Genomic DNA, 21,838 nt, shown 5'->3' on the forward strand with positions numbered 1-21,838 from the left:
AAATTTTCATTCCTTGTTTATATGTGGTACAACTCAGTAGCTGCTGAGCAGTTTGTGAAGTGATATCTGCATGGCAGCAATGGTTAAATGACAATACATCCTTCTCTCGCTTTAAGTACGGACAAGATGGTTGGTATCAAGTGAGGGGTTACAGTGTTAAAAAGTATGCCTGCTGTTTAGTGACTTGCATAAATGTTCTTCAGTGACATTAAGCAAATAAAGAGAGGGGCAACATGCCTGTAAATCGTGTGATTTTTGACAGCTGCTGATTGGAAAGTTGCTTGCAAGTAGTATAGCTGCCTTAGGCAGACAGTACAAGCCGCAGATCGATAACCGGCAAATTTCCTATTAAAAATACATGAACGAAGCTCAAAATAGCCACTGGCATCATATTTTCTGTGAAAATTACTATGTTTAGAAATGTCATTGTATTTTGGCAAGACTTTATTTTGAACTGTTTTTCGAGACTACTTGTTAACATTTATTACTGCTCTCAAAGGTCGATCCATAAAACTGTTACCCTTAAAACCTACTTGTCTTGACCATTTGAGTAACAGACAGCACCAATTATTTTTTGCAAGGGTAATAAAAGCTTTTGAAATTGTTTTCCTTAGTGTATTATTTTAAAGTTGGCTTTACATTCCCAACTTCTGTTGATACCCAGACATGCAAGAGAAAGAAAAGGAAATTATTATTAGCTATTTGAGCAATCAAAGGTAGTTGCTAAATGAGAGGCAAGTTAGGAAAATCAAATTAAGTAAATGTTCTATTAAATAACATAATTTTATTCACTGTTCATTATTCTGGTTACTTTATGATTTAGGTTCATTGGATATTAAAGTATGATTCTAATATTTTCATGATTAACCATCATGGTTTTATAAAGCTTTTCATCTGGATTCCCTGTCTTCTGACTCTGAAATCAGGATTTGGCTCCTATTTAAAATGTATTACTTTCTAGGACTTTGCAAATATGGAACTCCCAAGAGTCTCCTCACATTTGTAATCTGAAAGATTTAAGAATTCAAATTTGGTGACAGCATGAGATCATTTAGCTCATTATCTCCTCAACTGTGTTTTAATCTTGTGGTGTTTCTACAGCTTGGAATCTCTGTCCTTTCATAACTTGCATTTGCAAATCTAGTTTGTTGATTATCATTCCAACCCAACTGATGAGGACATCTGCTGTTTTAAAATTGTATGGCTTGTATGTGCTTCCAAATTGGCACCAAAGTGGTTTCTTCACATCTCTGCATTAAAAATACCTGACAACCCACTCAGCTGCTGGAATACCATGCCAAGATTACCCACAGTTCAAATGTTAACTTAGAAAAAAATTAAATAGTAAATAAAAATCATCATTGTATTCCTTGGATTTTTGTTTCTGTCTACGGAGTTTGTACTTTCTCCTTGTGACCGTGTGGATTTTCTCTGGATGCTCCGGTTTCCTTCTACATTCCAAAGACGTGCAGGTTTGTAGGTTAATTGGTTCCTGTAAATTGTCCCTCATGCGTAGGATAGAATTAGTGTATGGGTGATTGTTGGTTGATGCGGACTCAGTGGGTGAAAGAGCCTGTTTCCACTGTGTATCTCTTTTATAAAAATAAATAAATAAATAAAAAAATAAAAAAATAAAAAAAAGAAACACGGCCAATAGGAAGGCATGGGTTGGTGAATACGAGACTTCTGCACCACCATCTGACCTCCACTCCCTGGATTTGCTATTGAGCATACTGATTTGCTGTATCATGGCCAGGTTCGGTAAAGTGAATTACCCAAGAGTGAAGGAGATAACAGAAAATGGTGCACATTGCCTGGTTCATCATGGCCACTAACCTCCCTATCATTGAAGGGATCTGTAGGAAGTGCTGCCTCTCAAGAAAGCAGCTCATACCATCAAAAACACACACCTCCATGGTCACATTTACATCTTACTGCTACCATTGGGAAGAAGATATTGAAGCCTGAGAACCGTTGCCTCCAGGCTCAAGAATAGCTTCAACCATCAGGCTCTTGAATCGCCCTAACCTCCACCTTACCTCAACAATGAACTACATGGATTTTATTTTAGGTTGCACCTTGTACTTTTGCTTGCACTGTTACAGTCTGGTAACTCATATAACTAATAGTTTATTGTAATATTGATTACTGTATTGATTTGGTGTATTGTTGCATTGATGTGCCTGCAGAAAGCAAGATTTTTATTGTTTGGTTCCCAATAAATACAACAATTAAACAATCTTGATTCTCTTGACTCCTGGGGATAGTTCCACAATAACCTGAGGGGAAAGGCCAGGGGCATCTTCTATTTGACCTCTTGGCTTGGCTGGTGCATTTAGTCTGGGCCAAGTCCACTTACCTAAATGTCAATTCCTATGAAATATGTCTAGTTATTAGATTATTGGTAACTGATACATTCAGGTTGAATTGTCATGAATCAGGAGGGTGGGGTACCGATACAAATCATGCTTGCAGCAGCATCACAGACACGTAGACTCTCATAGTATACAAAAATATACATAAACTGTTAGTAAATTATATATTATATTAACAAAGAAAGAAGACTCTAAAAATCAATGCATTAGTACAAAAACATAATTTTACCAGACACATTTACCGAGTAATATGTTTACATATCTGTTGTGCTGGGTAAGTAAACATTTCATTGTTCCGTTTCAGGACATATGACAATAATACTCTCTTGATTTGACTTGAAATAATGATTATAGTTTGTGACATAACGACTGTTGTCCCTCTAATTGAATGGTTTCTCACAGTGGTTTATCTTCATACCGATCTTTTAAGCAGTCAGACAAGGAATAAAATGTCATGTATCTATTTTGTTATATGGTTGTCATCAAATATTCAACGTTTTTAGAAGGACTAAAAATCATTTTTGTAGTGCTCGTTGGACAATGGAAAAATAGGCATAATGCAATACAAACATTGTCCTTCTAAACCTATTAGGTGTGAGAGACTACGTTAAGATAGTGTATAGTAAGAGAAGTATATATGGTGGCTATAATGGGAGCAATTTAAGTTCATACAAAAATTGTATTGAAACATTAAAGCATATTGCCTTTATATTTTTCTTTTTTTAATTTATTTTGATACTGAAGCCTATAATCAGTGTGAATCATTAGATTAAAGTTTGCTGTTCCGTCCTATATAGCTGATGGCAGCAATTTTGTAAAATAGTTGACATTGTAAACTGATATTGATTGATATTCATGAAAAGTGTTACCAATGCTTCTGTAGTGTAAAAATAGAATTAGGCTCAACAATGGTGATTAACATAGTCCAACAACCTATCAATATTTGGATTACCAATTTTGCCTGATCTCCAAAAGACAACTTATGCTCTTGGAATTGTTCCCTAAGAAAGTGTCAGTACCACGAGTAGATAAGAAAACAGTAAAAAAAAAAGACATCACATTGAAGAAACAAACCGTAACAAAGTTATCATATATCATTACATAATATATTACCCCTAGCACACGCATATTTACACACATGGGACAAGTGATTAGGATTTGTAATGCTTTTGCCTTTCAAGGATGTAACTCAAAATTGAACTGCATAAATACTTGAATGAGAAGAACATTTCAGGATTATGCGGAAATGTGGGAGAGTGGGATTTCCTGGGTTGGCTTTTTGAAGGATGGACTGAATGGCTACTTCCTTTGCTGTATTGTCCTGAGATTCTAAGCTTTGGAAAATTGCTATCATGCAATTTGTGAGAAAAGCATGTTGGCGTTAAAACTTTCAGGGTGCTGGATTATGCGCTGGTCAGTCAACTACTTAGCCTTGCAAGATTTTGAGCTGCTTGAATACTCTTGAAACTCCACTCATCCAGGCATGTGAAGAGTTTTCCATTACACTCCTGATGTGCCTTATAAATGTTGAAAAGGCTTAGAGGCACCATAAGGTATTCCTCTCTGTAGAATATATAATCTTGACTATTTATGTGGCTGGTTCAGTGACTGTCATCTCTGGATTTATCAAAACTCATTCAGAGTCGACTCCTCAATTAACTACAGCCCACGTGTGACACTAGTATGCGGAATTAACTTCATTACACTTTCTATTCGTAGCTTACCATGACCCTAAACATTTTCTCAGTTCTGGGTTTGTCTATTTATTTGACCTCGGATCATCGATAATTCCACATTTCCAATTTAGTATAAGAAAGACTTTGAAAAGATCGAAGTATTGACACTTCTATTGATGATGATTCCATTTTCACCAATAGCAATTCACTTCCTGAACCATGTAAAGCCTTGACATTCTGTGTTTCTTGCATTTAACATAACATTCAAGAAACGCACTGTAATCAAGTCTGTCAACTTCCAACTCCGATGTTAGCCCTATTTCAAGACAACCCCAACACAAAATCGTTACCACTTCTTTATTGCATAAACTTAATTTCTTGAATAAAAGTTTATTATTGATATCATTAGGAACTTGTCAGAATTGGGTAAGAATAGTCAGTTATTGAGATTGATAGGTTATAACAAGTGATGCCATATTACTATTTGTGTTGGCAGCTGTTCACTATTGGTTGGAAAAGATTTAGGTTGAAAGCTATGTACTCGGGTTTGAGGACACTAGAAACATATTAAACACTGTAAAGAGTAGATGTCTAGAACTTTTTTTTCTCCTCTACATTTCCCGTGAAATAAGAGTAGCGCAGCTGGTAGAGCTGCTGCCTCACAGACACCCAGGTTCAAGAGTCAAGAATGTTTTATTGAAATATGTCCCAGATAGAACAATGAAATTCTTAATTGTTGCAGCACAACGGAATATGTAAACATAGTACATAACGGTAGAGAAAATGACCTTGGGTGCTGTCCGTGAGGCGTTTGCACATTCGCCCTGTAACCACATAGGATATCTCTGTGCTCCGTTTTTCTCCCCCATCTCACCTGCAGGTTTGTAGTTTAATTGGCCTTTGTAAATTGCCGTAATGTGTATGGAGTGGATACAAAAGTGAGATAATATAGAAAGACACAAAGTTCTGGCGTATCTCTGCAGGTCAGGCAGCATCTCTGGCGAACATCGATAGGCAGCAACTTGTGTTGGGACTCTTCTTCAGACTGATTGTAGTGGGGGGTGGGGGGGGCAGGAGAAAGCTGGAAAGGATGTGGGGGCGTGACAATGTTTGTCCGATGATAGATGGATACAGGTGAGGGGAATTTTGATTGGCAGATGGTTGGACAAAGGCCAGAGAGGAAAAGACAAAAAAGGTAGATAAAGGTAGAAATCTGAAACCAGGAGAAGGAATATAGGTAGAAGAGGAAGGGAGAAATTGGTGCATCTCCAGGTGGGGCACAGGGAAGAAAGAGGGCAAAAGTGGTGGAGGGGGGAAGGGGGATTTGTTGTAAGTTAGCTACTCAAAATTTGAGGATTCAATGTTACATAGAACTAGTGTGAACGGGTAATTGATGGTCTGTGGGCCGAAGGGCACGTTTCGATGCCCCATGTGTCTCTAAACTAAACTTACTTCTCTTCATTTCCTCATTACTTCAAAAAAAAAGACCAAATTTTCAGTTAGTACGAGTGACAACAGCCACTGTGATTAAGAACCATATATGTTTTCTACACTATTTACAAATGGCGTATACGTGGAAATGAATGGTATCTACCTGAAAACGTTTACTTGTATTTTTATGTGAGGAAGGCTAAATTATCTCTTAAAACGTTTTGTGTGGTTCTATATATTTGTGTTTTCTTTCCTAGTATTATGCTACTGTGAGAGAACAAGAAGTTAATGGGCAGATGATTGAACCATTGCAGATATATCCACGAGGTAAGACGGCAGACTTTGTATCTGAATCTTTAGAATGAGTAAAAGGAGATGTCATTGGCTGAGTATAATTAACCCATGTAATTAATCCTTAATTTTATGCAAGCACTTGTCCATATTTGGATATTTTGTTATTTGCACAAAATTGAACATTGGCAAAGGAATAAGACAGCATGTAGGAATGAGAAATGTTTTAAATTTTTGTCTTTCTGACTCATCTAAATTGCTTTCTTCACTTCCACATCATCTGAACTCTTTGATGTGACAGAAGCTATTGTAGCCACTCACAGTTGTCCATTATAATACAAAAGACATTGCCATTTTGGAATAAATCAACAATTCATAGTGACACCAATAAGATTTCAATGATTTCCTGGCAATTAAGGTCTATAAATATGTACACCTGAATATTTTGATTAACTATGGTAATTAACATTATCTATCATTACAACGAAAAGATGTGCTTAGATTAAATTATAAATACTTTAAATTTATTTTCTGAAATACCCCACCCTGAGGTGTAGAGGTATTCTGCAACATCTCTCATTTATGATATTTGATTAGGTAGATTAGCTAATGCAGTCAGACTTAGTTGCATAGGAGGACGTTGTGGATGTGCCTACATCTGCTTTGTTTATTTGTGTCTTGACAGGAAAAGTTAAATTTTCACGGTCACCTAACTACTTAAAACCATGATCTTAATATGTAACATCAACCATCCCTCTGCCTCCACAGATGCTACTTGACCCACTGAGTTCTCTGGGTCCACATATTTTGATATTTAACCATGTAATTAATGTTTATGCAAGCACTTGACCTGCTGCATTTTAATTTTTCATTCCTGATTCCAGCATCTGCAGTCTCTTGTGCCTCCTAATCATATTTTCCTGCAACAGTCTGGATATTCCCAGTGTATACAGTACATACATTAATATCCCATTCATAAGGGGTCAGAGTCTTGTAATGCCGTACAACTAAACATTAGGAAATCCAAAACCATTCCCTACAGTTCCCAGCACAAACTTGACTGATTCCAGGCATTTTCCTAGCATTGTCTGAAACTGGTCTAGATTGTTCATGGTGTCATTTTTGACTCGACCAGAACTAATGTCAAATGATTTAATTATTTTAATTGCCTAACACCAGAGCCATCAACCAACTGCCTCAAACTCCACCTCCCAACTCTGCTGCTGAACCCACATACATACCTTCTCTAGTCTCCAGATGTGATTATCCCTGCACATATCTAGCTATTCTTTCTCATTGTATTCTCTGTATGCAAGAAGTCATTTAAAATCTCTGCAACTCCATCTCTATTATTTTCCCTGCTTTAACATATGCTTTAAAACTTGCTGCATGTGCACCTGCCCTAATATATCCTAAAGTGATTCCGTGCCAATTTGTGTTTGCTAATGTACATGTGAGATTTATGGTTCATTCAAGTACCTAAATGACTTAAATTGAAAGCAAGCAAATACTACTAACTGACCTGCTGAAAGAATGTCTGAATCTTTTTGCTCTTACGAAGAAAGAAGTAAGAGACTTAAATATCTTGGTAAAAGATCTTTAAAGCTCCAGTTGGTTTGGTAAACACACCCTTTTTCAGAAGAGAATTCCAGCCATAGCTCGATTATAAAGTAATTCTGCATGATCCAACTCTGACTTTATGATCATGCCTCGTAGTCCTAGACATCCTTGCAAAAGAAAAAAAGTTAATTGTTTTCTAATCAAATTCCTGAAGCATATAAATATCTTGAATGGAATCACTTTTCAAAACTCAGAAATATACATTCATGCAAGTTCTCATACTTCGTGTTTTAAACTTTTGCAATTTTTTATTCTCTCCTCAATATATCTATATAATGTAATGATTAAATAAAACTTCTGAGAATTGATCATGCAAATTAACTTTTTTTTCTAAATTCAAAGCCCTTTTATGTGCTTTCAGTTGCCAGAGCTACATTTGAAATACTGACCAAGCTGTGTGCTTACCTTGTAGTATATGAGATGCAAATGCATGAAAACCTTTACAGAAATATTTCTAAAATACCTATTTTTGCAACAAATTGATTTTGGAATATTTCTACCAATAGAGAGTGTAAACAATCTCTCAATTATACTACACCATTCCAAGCTTCTTTATTGCTCATTCAAATTTATTTTTGTGTGCACCTTGCCTAGCTGGAAATATCTATTCGTTCATCAAAACAGTATCCTTATCTCACTTGTAGGTTTACATTTGCATTTGGATAATGACAAGGGATGGACATGAATCTTAGTATACAGAAACCTAAGTAATGATATTTTAAAGTAATTTAAGCCATAGTTTAAGAATTTAAGAAAATAATTTACAATTTATTTTCCTTTTAGTTAGGTACTGAGGCTTACTGAAGCAAGTAATCAACCCTTGCTTCTTGATTTGGCTGAGATGAGAAAACAGCATAGACTGTAGGTTAAGTGGAGGATTATCTTCGAAAACAAATCAAAAAAGGACAACGGTCTAACAAAATAACTATAATCTGAAAATTACTGCATTTTTATTGGGCATGTCACTTGCTCTGCCACTAGGGTGAGGCACATATTCATTTGAGAGAAATTGGGGGGGGGGGGGGGGGGGGGAATTTGTCTTGGTGAGATGATCAACCAAGATTGACAAGGCCTTTAACATGTTATTTGTGACTGTATTTCTGAAACGAGATCAAGCTATAGATGTATCAATCTATCTTTTATCAAAAAAATTCAGTGGGGGACAAATACATTCCGATCAATATTTTTGGCTAAATAAATATTGCTTGAATTATTGTTGCTTAGGTTTTATATTGAGAATAATGAACTTTACTGATGTTTGTGCTTTTATTTATGTTTCCTAATGGTCGTTTAAATGTAATTGCCTCAGAAAAGACATTGAATTGAGCAGAATTAGGGAAAAATTAATGGCAGCTGAAATAAATGCTTGTTGCAATTTTGTTTGCAATTGTTCCTTCAGTTAATGAGTACATTCCACTGATACTTCAGTTGGTTTAACATTGTATTCAGTCATATCAAGCCTTTCCTTCTCGTACTACCCATCACATCACCTCCCATTGTACTCTCATATGCTAGACCATTAGAACTTCATTTAAAGTAACTTTTAAAATAAAACTCAGCACTAACATGACATCCAGCACCCGTTCCGATCAAAATTCTCAATGGCATTTTGTTGAACTCTTTACTGCATGTGTATTCTTCTATTTAATAGATTTACTATATAACAAATTATTTTTCTTTTAACAGTATTTTTAATATCACCTTTGTAATTTATAGTTTATTCTCGCAATAGTTTTTTTGTGATAAGTGTATGTGCTAGGGTTAATCTATTTTGTGGATAATTCAAATGATTAACAAATGAACATTGAAATGGACAGAATCATTGTGCCTATACTTATATTTGTAGTTTTGATTTGTGCATGTTATTCCATAATATATATATATATATTAATATATATATTTATATATTATATATTATATATACACACACTATCAATATTTTAATATTGAAGTGCAAAATGGGATCATTTTCTTTAAAATAAAATTCCGTACTCTGGCTTTTAAGCTCCTTTTCCATCATTTTCAGCTGCTAATTTTGGTGTCAGGCTCATTTCTTTCAAATGATTCATTTTTAACAAATTTGTAAATGGCCCTGATTTGTTCTGCAATTTAGTCAATTACTGTTTCAGCCTGCAAGCCACCTGGGAAACGGAACATACATGGCCTGAAGGTAATAATTTCAATAATTGTTTCAGTAAAGTTGGGAATGGATTTGTAATGCTGTGTTCCAGTTATTGAAATGTCATCTGAAAACCTTGGCTCTTCAAACTCTGACAAGCAGGGGGTCTCTTGTTATACAAAGTAGGGAATATTTCCCATGATTTAATCACACAGCTGTGAATTCTTGTCTTATTTCCATTGAAGCAATTAGAGTTACAAAATAGGTTATCGCTTTTAATTTTTTATATTAAAAGGTGGTTAAATTTTTGTAATGTACATTTTAATGAGGGACAGAAAGTGATATGATTAAGAAATTATACTCATTATACAAACTTCCAGAGCTCCAAAGGAAATAAAATTATTTCTCAGCTTTCAAGCATTTTTTTTACTGAATTCTTCATTACCTGTTGCTTTTGTGATGTACTTGGAATACTGGAATGTTGAGGGAACAATAGGGAGGAAGATAACCCCGTGGTTGTGTTACTATTTATACTTATGAAAAAAAAAAGCAATATCAAAATTATGATAAAATAAAATATTTTCTTTTCCTAGTCAATTTAATACATTAATTTTTAACAATGTTAAATTGTCCTAAATGTCCTTCCACATGTAATGGTAATATTATTCCCACTCCTGGTAACTGTTCAGTGATTATTCTTAGTGTATGTGGACAATTGGTGTAGACACCTTGTTACAGCTGTAATGTGATCTGTATTAAATAGATTGCTCTCTGCTCTTATACCTTCCCTGCGTTGAAGAAAGAGTACCTAGAGCCACATTTAAGCCAGTCTGGTGTATTTAGGTGAGAACAGATATCTGAATATTTTGTTTTGTTCCTCATTCTTTAGTTAATGTGTACAACTGGGTCAACTGGGTCAATTCAGCATGTTGAGTGGACAATTCAGCCCCCCCCCATCTATTCACTATGAGACAATGTGGCCTTGTTTTCAATATACAATATTGAACAATATAATTTTTTGCATCAAATGTTATACACCTCACTAGAGGACACAAAGTGCTGGAGTAACTCAACGGGTCAGACAGCATTTATGGAGAACATAGATATGTGATGTTTTGGATTCAGTCAGTCTGAGGTAGGCGTCCTACCCGAAATATCACCTATCCATGTTTTCTGAGATGCCGCCTGACCCACTGTTACTCCAGCACTTGTGTCTTCTTTTCGAAACTGGTATCTCCAGTCCCTGTATTTATATACCTTACAGCTTGAACTGCTTTTGACAAAAGATACCAAATTAGGAAGAAAGATACTAAGAGGGATGACAAGTTTGCATTAATTGGAAGTCTTGAAATAAAAACAAAAAACCATGGACTAATTCAAACAAATAACATGTGCAGCACCGGAAGAACATGGAGAAACAGTTATTTTTCAGGTTGATGACCATTTAACTAAGTTTTAAAAATGCAGACACAGAGTTACACCAGGGAATTCCAAATATACATTTAAGATGTCTTCATGGTGATTGAAGGTTATGATCTACAGGCGCTTTTGGGGCCTCTTCTGTCGAAGAGCTCACTGAAGGATGACGCTGGTCAATGTATATCCCCTTAGTAAATCAAATAATTTACTGGATACAAATACCTCAGCATCAAATTTGTATTGTTTCACCAAAATTAACGCTGCTGTGGCTGGGCAAAACGGTTGCTGAATTGGTTGGGAAAAATCTGTTTAGGCTTTACTAAACAAAACTATACAATATGATAGAAGTTACCATACAGTTATAACGAGACTAATGTATTTTTAAGCCAAAAACATAAAATCCACAAACTGTTTTGCCTCTTTTGCATTGGCAACATCACAAGGATTTCTGGGCCCATCTCCATTGTTGTATTGTAGTTTAATCTGTACATAAACAATTACACAATTCAGAGTAACATAAACAACAGTTTGACAGATGTCAATAACAAAAAAAGTATTTAAAAGAATTTTACTTTAAAAGCAAGATATTTTTTCTATTTTCAGATAATTTTAATAAATTATTTGAATTGTCATTTGTCATACCTTTATCTAGTTTTGTGTTGTTGCTTTGATCAAACTGTACATTGTACAGTCTGTTTCCTGGGATTTTTTTCATTCATTTATCCAGATTTTTCCAACTGATATTCATATCAGAATTGGACTTATTTTAACTGCTTCTGCAAATGGAAAATCTCCAGAGCTTTCCAGTAAAATTCATCACCAGCAGCAAGGGGAGGAACATTATTGAAATAAATGGAAATTACAATAAAAGATTGCAAATGTTCAACATTTTCATCTGGTTGAGCATGGACTCCTGAAGTGATATAACCAACCTGTTCTCTTTTCAGATGCTGGTTAGTCTGAGTATTTCCAACATTCTCTGCAATGATTACAAAAGTAAATAAGTCTCTTATGAGGCCACACATTTAAATTAGTTTGCCTTTGCAGAATTGTTTTAAAGTTATTATCCTGTCCTTGCCCTCTGCCTTTTACTTTGTAGAAAACACTAATATTTATGGCTGTGGTGCCCATGTTGTAACTAATTTGAATAAAATAAAATAAAATAATCTTTGTTGCTTTAAAATTGAATGATATCGCTGAATTGAAGCCGGAATTACACCAAGATGGCTCCAAGACCAGACCACATAATTCGTATTTCCAAATTATAGATAGGAAAGGTTCAGAGGGATATGGGCCAAAATGCAGGCATGTGCGACTAATGTAGATAGGGCATCTTAGTTGAAATGGACCAGTTGGGCCCAAGGTCCTGTTTTTGGGCTGAATGACTGTCATTCAAATTCTCAACAGTACATTTTCTAGGCCCAGTCATGGCAAGGGAGTCTCATGCCAAGTAGACAAAGGAATTGATTCAGAGATATTCTTAAAGCCTCCTTGGGTAAAGGATAATATTTCTTTTGATTCAATAGACCAGGGCCATGACCACTAAGAATGGCGAGGAGCATTTGGGATGACATGGAGAACCATTCATCAAGGGCACACAGAAGTAAAGTGTAAATGATCTAAGGAATGCAGCACCTCCCAAATTAACCATCCACCCCACCTATGCAAACTCTGCGGGACCCATGTTGGCCTCATTAGCCACATCTGAACCCACAGACTGAGTGGAAGCACCCAAGAGACTGCTTAAGAAGAAACAGCAGCATCTGTGCCATATAAATATGAATGACCTTCAGGGAATAGTTTAAATCTGACTAAGTTAATTGATTATAAGTTTAATTATTTGTACTTTGAAAATATGTTTAGATATTGTATGTCTGTGTTTCTGTTTTCCCGAGTTACACACAAAATGCTGGACTAACTCAACGGGACAGGCAGAATCACTGGAGAGAAGGAATGGTTGACCTTTCTGGTCGAGAGCCTTCTTCAGATCTGTTTTCCTGATCGTATTCATCATTTCTGTGTTTCTGTGAATTCTGTGCACTCATTTACAAATAAAAATAGAATGCTGTACATACCATATGGAAAGGCAAACATGAGTAGCATTGTGGTGCTGCCTCACTTAGCCAGAGACCAGGGTTCAATCTTGACCTCGGGTGCTGTCTTTGCATATCCTCAATATGACCACGTGGGTTCCCTCCAGTTTCCTCTCGCATCCCAAACACATGCAGGTTTGTAGGTTAATTGACCTCTGTAAATTACTCGCGTATGTAGGGAGGGCATGCAAAAGTGGGATAACATAGACCTACTGTGAAAGAGTGATGGATGGTTGGGAGGGCATGTATCCATGCTGTATCTCTAAAATGAAACTAACCACTGGTGTACCATTATTGTGAGTTCTACACAAATTCCCTATTCCCCAATATTCACAATGGATGGGTGTTGAGATCTGTAATGGGAATTAAAGACTTTAGCGCGTACTAGACCAAGTGCGGGCCTGTTGGGCCCCGTCCCCCAACAAAATATTCCACCACTGACTCATGGCCCCCAACTGCACAGGCGCGGCTGAGGGGTTCCCTTTGTGACGCCAGAGATCCCCGTTCCTAACCCTATCCTCTTCCATTCTCCCTTATCCCCAGCACTCCCACCCCTCTTCTTTCCTAATTATTTCCCATCTCCTCCCCTCCCTCACCTCCCTCCCTCTCCTTTCCGCTACCCTCAATCACTCCCTCCTCTCCCTCTATCTCCATGCTCCCACACTCCGCCCCATCCCACTCCTCCACTCCCCCTCCTCACCTCCCCCACTGCCCTCCTCTCCCTCTACTTCCCCCCCCCACTCCTCCCCCACCCTCCTTCCTCACCTCCCCACTTTCCTCTCCCTCTGCTCTCCCTACCCCCCTCATCTCCCTGCATCCTACCCCCTCTCTCCCCTATATCCCCCTGCTCCCCCACGCCTCACCTCCCCCTATCCCACCCCCCCCACAATGAAAATGGTGAGTAAGGTGGGCCAAATATTGTAGCGCTATCTTATTCCAGTTCCAGGGATATCGTGCACACGCACGCATACATACAAACAAACAAGATGAGAGTTTTTGTAATATATAAATAATAATATAATATATAGATTATGTGGTTTGCCTATCAGAGCCAACTGGGTGTAAATCCCCAGGACCTGGTGCTGTACATCACCCAAGGTCTTGAAGTCAGTGTTGATGGAAATAGCAAATGCACTGTTTGATCAATCATCAATAGTTTATTAGTGTAGGAAAGTAGTGCTAAGCTCAAAGATTACCCATGATCTTATTGAATTACAGAACAGGCACTAGGAGCTTAACGGCTTTATCCTGCTATTTCTTATGTATTGGAGATGTGGAGAATTCATAATTTAGCCTTAAAAATAAATGCCATTTCTTCAAGGTACAGGAGGATGAAGCTGGAAATGACATCATGGTGGTCACAGTTCCTCATAATTCCTCAAAATTTGCAATTGCTTGCAGGGTCATCTCACCAATAAATCCATGTAGAAACAAGGAACCTAGACTTAAGTTGTTTGATGACATTAAAATTGGAGGAGTGGCAGACAATGTGGAATGCTGTCGGATGATACAGCAGGATATAAATTAGCTGTAGAATTGGGCGTAAAATGGCAGATGGAGTTTAACCCGAACAAGTGCGAGATATTGCACTTTGGGAGGTCGAATGTAAGGAGAGAGTATACAGTTAATGACAAGACCCTTAACAGCATTTATGTGCAGAAACATATTGGAGTCCAAGTTCATAGCTCACTAAAGGTGGCAGCACAAGTAGTTAGGGTGGTAAAAAGGCATATGATATGCTTGCCTTCATTGCTTGGGGCATTGACTACGAATCAGGACGTCTTGATGCACCTCTATAGGACTTTGGTTAGGCCGCATTTGGAGTATTACGCGGTGTTCTGGTCGCCCGATTACAGGAAAGATGTGTGGAGACTTTGGAGAGGTTGCAGAGTAGGTTTACCAAAATGCTGCCTGGATCAGAGGGTTTTGGCTAGACAGGTTGAATTGACTTGGATTGTTCCCTGGAACAACGGAGGTTGAAGGGACACTTAATAGTGGCATATAAAATTATGAGAAGCATAGATAGAGTGGACAGTCAGAACCTTTTTCCCGGGGGTACGGGGGGAAGTTAGAAAGCTGGAAGAGAGCATGGGCAGGACAAAGCTTACCAGGTATTAGGTGGATATAGGTAAGGAGGGTTTTTGATAGACAGATGGTGGACAAAGGCCAGAGATAAGAAGACAGAAGAGATGAAAGGATTGAAGATTTGCGCATTGTGAATCTAGACGAAGGAATGTAGATGAAAGGGGGGCCGTAGGGAATAAATATGTGAGAGTCCAGGTTGGGCACATGGGAGGAGGGGAGGGGAGTGGGGTGTTAAGCGGGATGACGGGAGAGTGGGAAGGAACTGCAGATGTTGGTTTAAACCAAAGATAGACACAAAATGCTGGAGTAACTCAGCTGGACAGGCATCATCTCTGAAGAGAAGGAATGGGTGATGAGTTTGAAGAAGGGTCTCAACCCAAAACGTCACCCATTCCTTCTCTCCAGAGATGCTGCCTGTCCCCCTCAGTTACTCTAGCATGTTGTCTCTGTCTTGGGAAGGTTTAGTAGTTACCTAAAATTGGAGAATTAAATATTCATACCAATGGGTTGTAAGCTACCCAAGGGGTGTATGAGGTTTTGTTCCTCCAGTTTGCATGTGGCCCGACTCTGGCAATGAATGAAGCCCAGGACAAAAATGTATGGTGTGGGAATGGGAAGAAGAGTTAAAGTCATTATTAGAGCCAGGATTTTGCCATAAGTGTCTTTTCATGCCTTTTTTAATGATTTCAGGAAGATAATGCCTTTTTCACGGTTGAGTGCCTAAATCAGCCTTTTTTGCCATTTTAACGTAACTTACAAGAAAATTTAGACTACCGGGGCGAAACTCGGCTGGAAGTAGGTGTTAAGTGGTGATTGGAAAAGGGTGCCTGGGAAAAGGTCCAGTCTTTGCAGACTGGAGTCATGCTTTAAGTAGGTGTGAAGTGGTGATTGGGGAGGTGTAGGTGGGGAAGGATCTAGCCTTTTCAAACTGGAGTCAGGCTGTGAGTAGGTATGAAGTGTTGGTTGGGGAGGTGGTGTGGGGGTACCACGCACCCCCTCCCCAAGTTTCTGTTTATCGAAACTGCAGTAGAACTCATTCAGGTCGTTGGTCAGCTGACGATTGTCCAAGGAGCGAGGTTTTTTTCCCTTGTAGCTTGTGATTACTTGCATGCACTGAAGAAGTCATTTGCTGAGAACTTGTTCCTCAACTTCTCAGAGTACCTTTCCTTGGCAGCTCTGATTCCTCTTCTCAGCTTGTACTTAGCCTGCCTGTAGAGGTCTGCATCCCCATTCCTGTGGGATTTACCCCTGCAAACGTCAAAATGCCTAAAGTCAAGTGAAAACCTAGTAAAAAACAACGATTTGGTGAGAGTGTGCGGGAGTGATAGATTCTCTACAGACAACTGTGTGCTGTTTTGCAAAGCATGTGAGAAAGCATGAATCATGAGAAGAAATATTTTGTCTCCCAGCATGTACAGACAGCTAGACACAAGTCGAGCGGCAGAGAAACTGAAGGTGGAAGCTTGTCTCCTCACAACATTTACTACTGAGAAGCTTGTCTCCTCACAACATTTACTACTGGCTCCAGTCCCAAATCTGAGTTTTCATGTGACCTGTGCATAGCATTTATGGATGCTGGAATTCCACGGTGGAAATTGGAAAACAAATCTCTCAGAGGTTTTTTAGAGAAATACACAGAGGAACATATACCGAGCGAGTCATCATTACAGAAAAATTATGTTGATAGCAACTTCAACATTGTTGTGCAGAAAATTAGAGATTAAGTTGCATGCAACAAAATATGGATCTCAATAGACGAGACAATCGATGCTGTGGGGAGAAATGCTGCCAATGTGGTCATTGGTACACTGGAGGCAGGTCAACCATCAAAGGAGTATTTGTTGACATCGGAAGTATTGGAGAACAAACAGCTCAACTATTGCTCAGTTGTTTACATCTTCACTTGCTGTACTTTGTACTTAAAGTTCCTGGCGATGTTGGTAAAGACATACAAGGAAAATATGAGGGCGATTTTAGCTAACAAAGATCATGAAGAAGTACAAAACCCAGCTAAATTTCACAAAGGTAGTTGTAATGCACAAGATATCAACATGAATGTAGAGTTTGTAGCTTGTTTCAGGAATGCACCAGTGACCTCAGCTGGGGTAGAAATAAGTTTTTCACAACTGAAGCATATTCTGTCTGACAGACAGCATAGTTTAACACCACATAATTTGAAAAAAATACTAGTAGTTATGTGCAACCAGGCAATAATGTAGTATACCTTCATAATTATCAGTTTTAACCATATTTTGGTGGTGGAAATACATGCCTTTTTATGCCTTTTTTTGTCAATAAATGCCTTTTTCGTAATTTTATTTTGCCTTTTTGCCTGCCTACTTCAGAGATTTTTAGCGCCTAAACATCCTGGCTCTAGTCATTATCAACTGAGAGATCCCGTAGGCTTTGGCGGACTGGGTAAAGCTTATGATCTACATTAGAATAAGAAGAAATCTATAAATACGACTGGAGTGTTCTGCAAAACCTCCGAATAAAAATGCCCTTATAATGAAAAGCAGATGCATTTTTAAGCATGTTTTGTATAGTGATATTCATCATTGCATAGTAGCATTAAGTATTGATTTTTCTTTTTTCTGTAAAGACTTAGTGATTTAGTATGCTAAAGTCATGTGCGAATAGAGATCACGCAACCATCCGCCTACCTAGCAACAAGCCAATTAACCTCCGGATGGAAATGAGAAATCTATGGTAAATTACAGGTTAATTAGACTGCTGTCCTCAGCCCATGAATGACTGATAAAAACTCCTTATCTGCCTGCAGGTAAATACACGGGCAGGGTCCTCTAATAATAGCTGCCCAGCAGTCACAGAAGGCCTTTCGAACAATAGGTAAGAGTCAAGAGCAGAATCAAAAATGGCTTATGAGATATGATCGCTGCATGATAACAAGTGAAACTAGATTCAAAATTGTTACACTGTATAATTTGAGAAGTGTCTCTGCTGGGAATTCTTGACAAAAATGAGGGAAATACAATTATAAAAAGAAAATTATATTGGAATTAATATTTATCATTGCTACTGTCATCTCTTAACTATTACTCATAAAAATATCTAAAATTTTCTCAATTTCAAGATATGGTGATGGTATTGACATTAATATTTAGATTAGTTTCAAACTCAAATTACTAAAGTGCAAATTATTTAATAAATTTGCATCAAGATTGATAATTGTGTTTTTCTTTCTATTTGATTTTTCTCTTCTGCCCTCTTTACGTTGGAATGTAAATCCATGCATATGTTTCCCTCGATTGGCATCTTGCCCACATTAGGGGGGATTAAGCCTCAGTGATAATCATTGTCAGGATATTTTTCTGCGGATCAACTCATGGTCATGTCTGGTATAATAATTGGCACAACTTCACAGTCAGTTGAAGCAACTGCACCCACCACTAATCTTGGAGCCCCCCATGAAAATATAGCAATCTATGTGACATACATTTCCCCCTTTTCTGACTTGGTTACTGTTAGATATCTATTCAATGATATCACTGATGCCTAGTAACTGTGGTGTCATCAAACTAGCTGAGCAGCCCACATGAAAAAAATCTCACTGCAATTTTTTAATTGAATTTCTAAGCATATTAAGTGCTAAATAGGGATTGGTAGCTGGAGGCTAAAATTTCATACATAAACTTAATATTTTTAAATCCAGTATATATTTTGAAATATTTGAAGGAATTGCAGTCTGCCTAATAATGTATGATTAATTTATACATCCAGAACATTTGCAAAGCAGTAATTATAGCTTATTACCTGTGGAAGTCTTTTACCTTGTGAAACAAAGCTTCATATTTCAAGGGTTCCTCTCGGTTCATTGTGTTATAATAGCAAAAGGTGATAGCTCCATTGTAATTACAGTCCATTTATTTATTTCTATTTAGACTATTGTGGAGGGAGCACTAATGTTAACAATACATTTTGAGAGATTTTTCATTTTTCATTACACAAAGTTGTATAATTTACATGTGAAGTACAATCAATATGACCTTTTCATAACTGCATTGCTTTAGCTTGAAGAAGTCATCTGCTGAACTTAAGAAAATACTGGCAAATGGGCAGGTGAGTGTTTGAAGCTGCACGTAAATAAAATCACATTATGTTTAATAGATGTGTAATTTCCCACTAATATACTGTAAATAATAGTGTGCTTGTGAAGCATGTTGAAACCTACAGATTTGTGTTTAGCCCATGAACCACCAAAACCATTATCCAAAGTCAATTCATGTCTTGGCTAAATTCCCACCCGCCACCTTCCATAAATTTCAGCTCCAGCACTGCTTTCATGAACCAAAACCAAGTATCTCTCCTCTCTGTTCTTGATGACTTACATTGTTTAGTTTACAATGTAAATTTTTGATAAGGTATAAACAATAATGGAATGATTACAAAATGGAATGTCGTCGTCAATTTTATTTCTATAGCACATTTAAAAACAACTCTCGTTGACCAAAGTAGATACTAAGGTGCTACATACAGTGGCACATAGATCTAACAATACATACATAAATACATACAGCGCTCCCTCAGAGGTCTCAAGATACGCTTGTGAGTAGAAATACGTTTTAAGTCTAGACTTAAAAGAGTCGATGGAGGGGGCAGTTCTGATGAGAAGAGCAATATGCTATTGCTTGATTAGGTTTCATTTCAGGTTGGTGTGCATTTAGATGATGGGTGATAGTTCAGAATACACTTGGCAAAGGTTTAGATGGAATTTATGAGGAGCGAGAATGATAAGATGCCGATCAAGCTAGTATTAGTATTGTTACAACATTAAAAGTTGAATAATCTTCTCAAACTAAAAATATTTCAAACTTTTCTGCATTTTTATCATCCAAATGAGTGTTTAGGAATATGTCAACAAATATGTATAAAATTACTATTTTAATGGAATCATTAGTTGATTGAAATTACTTTGATGAATGCTTCTAACAAATAGAAGTAGGACATTAGCACTTTGAGCTTGCTCCACTACAAATAATCTCCCTCAATGTCATTCTGTTAAACCAGAGCACTAGTGAACTTATGAAACATCCTCCTTTATTCCTAGCCAATTATAATTTTATACTGTAGTAAATGCAACTCCCATTTCTTGCTTCTAACCTTGCACTTATGTGGCACCACCAGAAATGTATATGAACCACCACCAGAACCCAATGTTCTCACCTTTTAACTCTTCACCATCATATCTGCGAACACAGAGGCAGAAGTTACATATTTTGATATTTCAGCCTCCATTCTAAGCTAACCCCCATAGAACAGTATTTGTTTGCTTTATGTTCTATTTCTTTATGTGGGATAAATACATAAATACCTTATGGTGGTGATATCTTTTACAGAATATCTTGGATTGAGTTGAGTTTAGTTTATGGTCACTCTATTGTAGATCTGGATTACTTGTAAGCATCAGATTGTTCTCCATTCCATCAGTTTTGTTTCTACTTTCTATCTGCCAATCCCTTTATCCATTCAGCTGTTAATATTCTGTTTTCTTTCACTTTCAACTTTTTCTCTCAGCCCTTAAACATTCCATGCTGATTTTTGGCTTATTCTGTTGTGCAAATTATTAATAATTGTTAAAATATGTTTTTGTCCACGTGTTATGAACATTGATGCTAATGCCTGCATTTAATATTCCCTTCTAATTTCCCTTAAAGTCAAGAAGCAATTAAGCATTGACTGCACTGTAGAGTTTGGAATCGCATATAGGTTAGATCAGGAAAGGATGGCAGATTTTCTTTTCAGAAGGAAATTAATAACCAAATTATTTCTCGCATCAGATGATAGATTAATTAGCATTGTTCCATTTTTATAGCCACCATACTATTGTTCCCTACTTGTGTGTTCATGGAACGTGCGCTATGCTAGCAATGCCAGCCTTCATCATTTTCCCTAATTGACCCGGAACTGAAGAGGCAATTATGAGTTATGCATTTCGAAGAGTCTCTAGTCAAATGCTTGTATACGAAAGGAAAATTGTATACGGGATGTTTGTATATGAAAGGAAAATTTAATTCCCTGAAGGACACTAGTAAACCAGATGAGTTTTACAGTAGTCTGGTACTTCCATGGTTCCTGTTCCCAAGACTATCCTTTTCCGTATATCCCTATTTTACTACTCAAATGTAAATTCCCCAGTTGAGGTGAGATTCCAATTTGTGTGCCTGTATCAATAATCCTGTATCAATAATTCAGTGGTGTCACCATTATACTATAACTCCCCTTTCTTTTCTGCACAGTTATACTCCGCCAACATTTAAAACACATTTGGACAGATCCACGGATAGGAAAGGTTTAGAGTATGGACCAAACTCATGTAGGTGGGACTAGTGCAGATGAACCATCTATATGGTCACGATGGGAAAGCTGGGCTGAAGAGCCTGTTTCCATGCTGTAAGACTCTATGACTCTAGATTAAATTATTTGTCACTGTAAAAATATCCCAATCAAGAGGCTTAATGGAGGGAAGAAATTTAGACACGAGAAAAAAAAAGTATGTGGCAAACTATTTGGGCTAAAGGGCAACACATCCTTGGCCCCAAAACCCCTGATTTCAGGAAGTGGCTGCACAAAATAGTAAATATATTGGTTGTAATCAACAAGACTATAAAATATTGACATGGTTTGGAATGTTGTGAGGTAAGAGTAGGGAGTATTGATTCAGTTTTATTGAGTGAGATTGCACCTGGAGTCCTGTGTACATTTTTTTAA

The 21,838-nt window shown here is 37.3% G+C and overlaps 1 protein-coding gene across 4 annotated transcripts in view; it reads left to right on the forward strand.

The window, feature by feature from the left end:
• Window positions 1–21,838, forward strand: part of map2k5 (mitogen-activated protein kinase kinase 5) — a 220,197-nt gene that overhangs the window by 36,619 nt on the left and 161,740 nt on the right. For 3 of the 4 annotated variants that reach the window (XM_055661426.1, XM_055661427.1, XM_055661428.1), the window contains exons 4-7: window positions 5,740–5,809; window positions 9,523–9,563; window positions 17,892–17,959; window positions 19,141–19,189. In XM_055661426.1, the coding sequence (XP_055517401.1) occupies window positions 5,740–5,809; window positions 9,523–9,563; window positions 17,892–17,959; window positions 19,141–19,189 (228 nt within the window). The remainder of the gene's footprint in view (window positions 1–5,739; window positions 5,810–9,522; window positions 9,564–17,891; window positions 17,960–19,140; window positions 19,190–21,838) is intronic. The other variant, XM_055661429.1, reaches the window with a different exon arrangement.

Source organism: Leucoraja erinacea, chromosome 33 (genome assembly GCF_028641065.1).
Source record: "Leucoraja erinacea ecotype New England chromosome 33, Leri_hhj_1, whole genome shotgun sequence".
NCBI lineage: Eukaryota > Metazoa > Chordata > Chondrichthyes > Rajiformes > Rajidae > Leucoraja > Leucoraja erinaceus.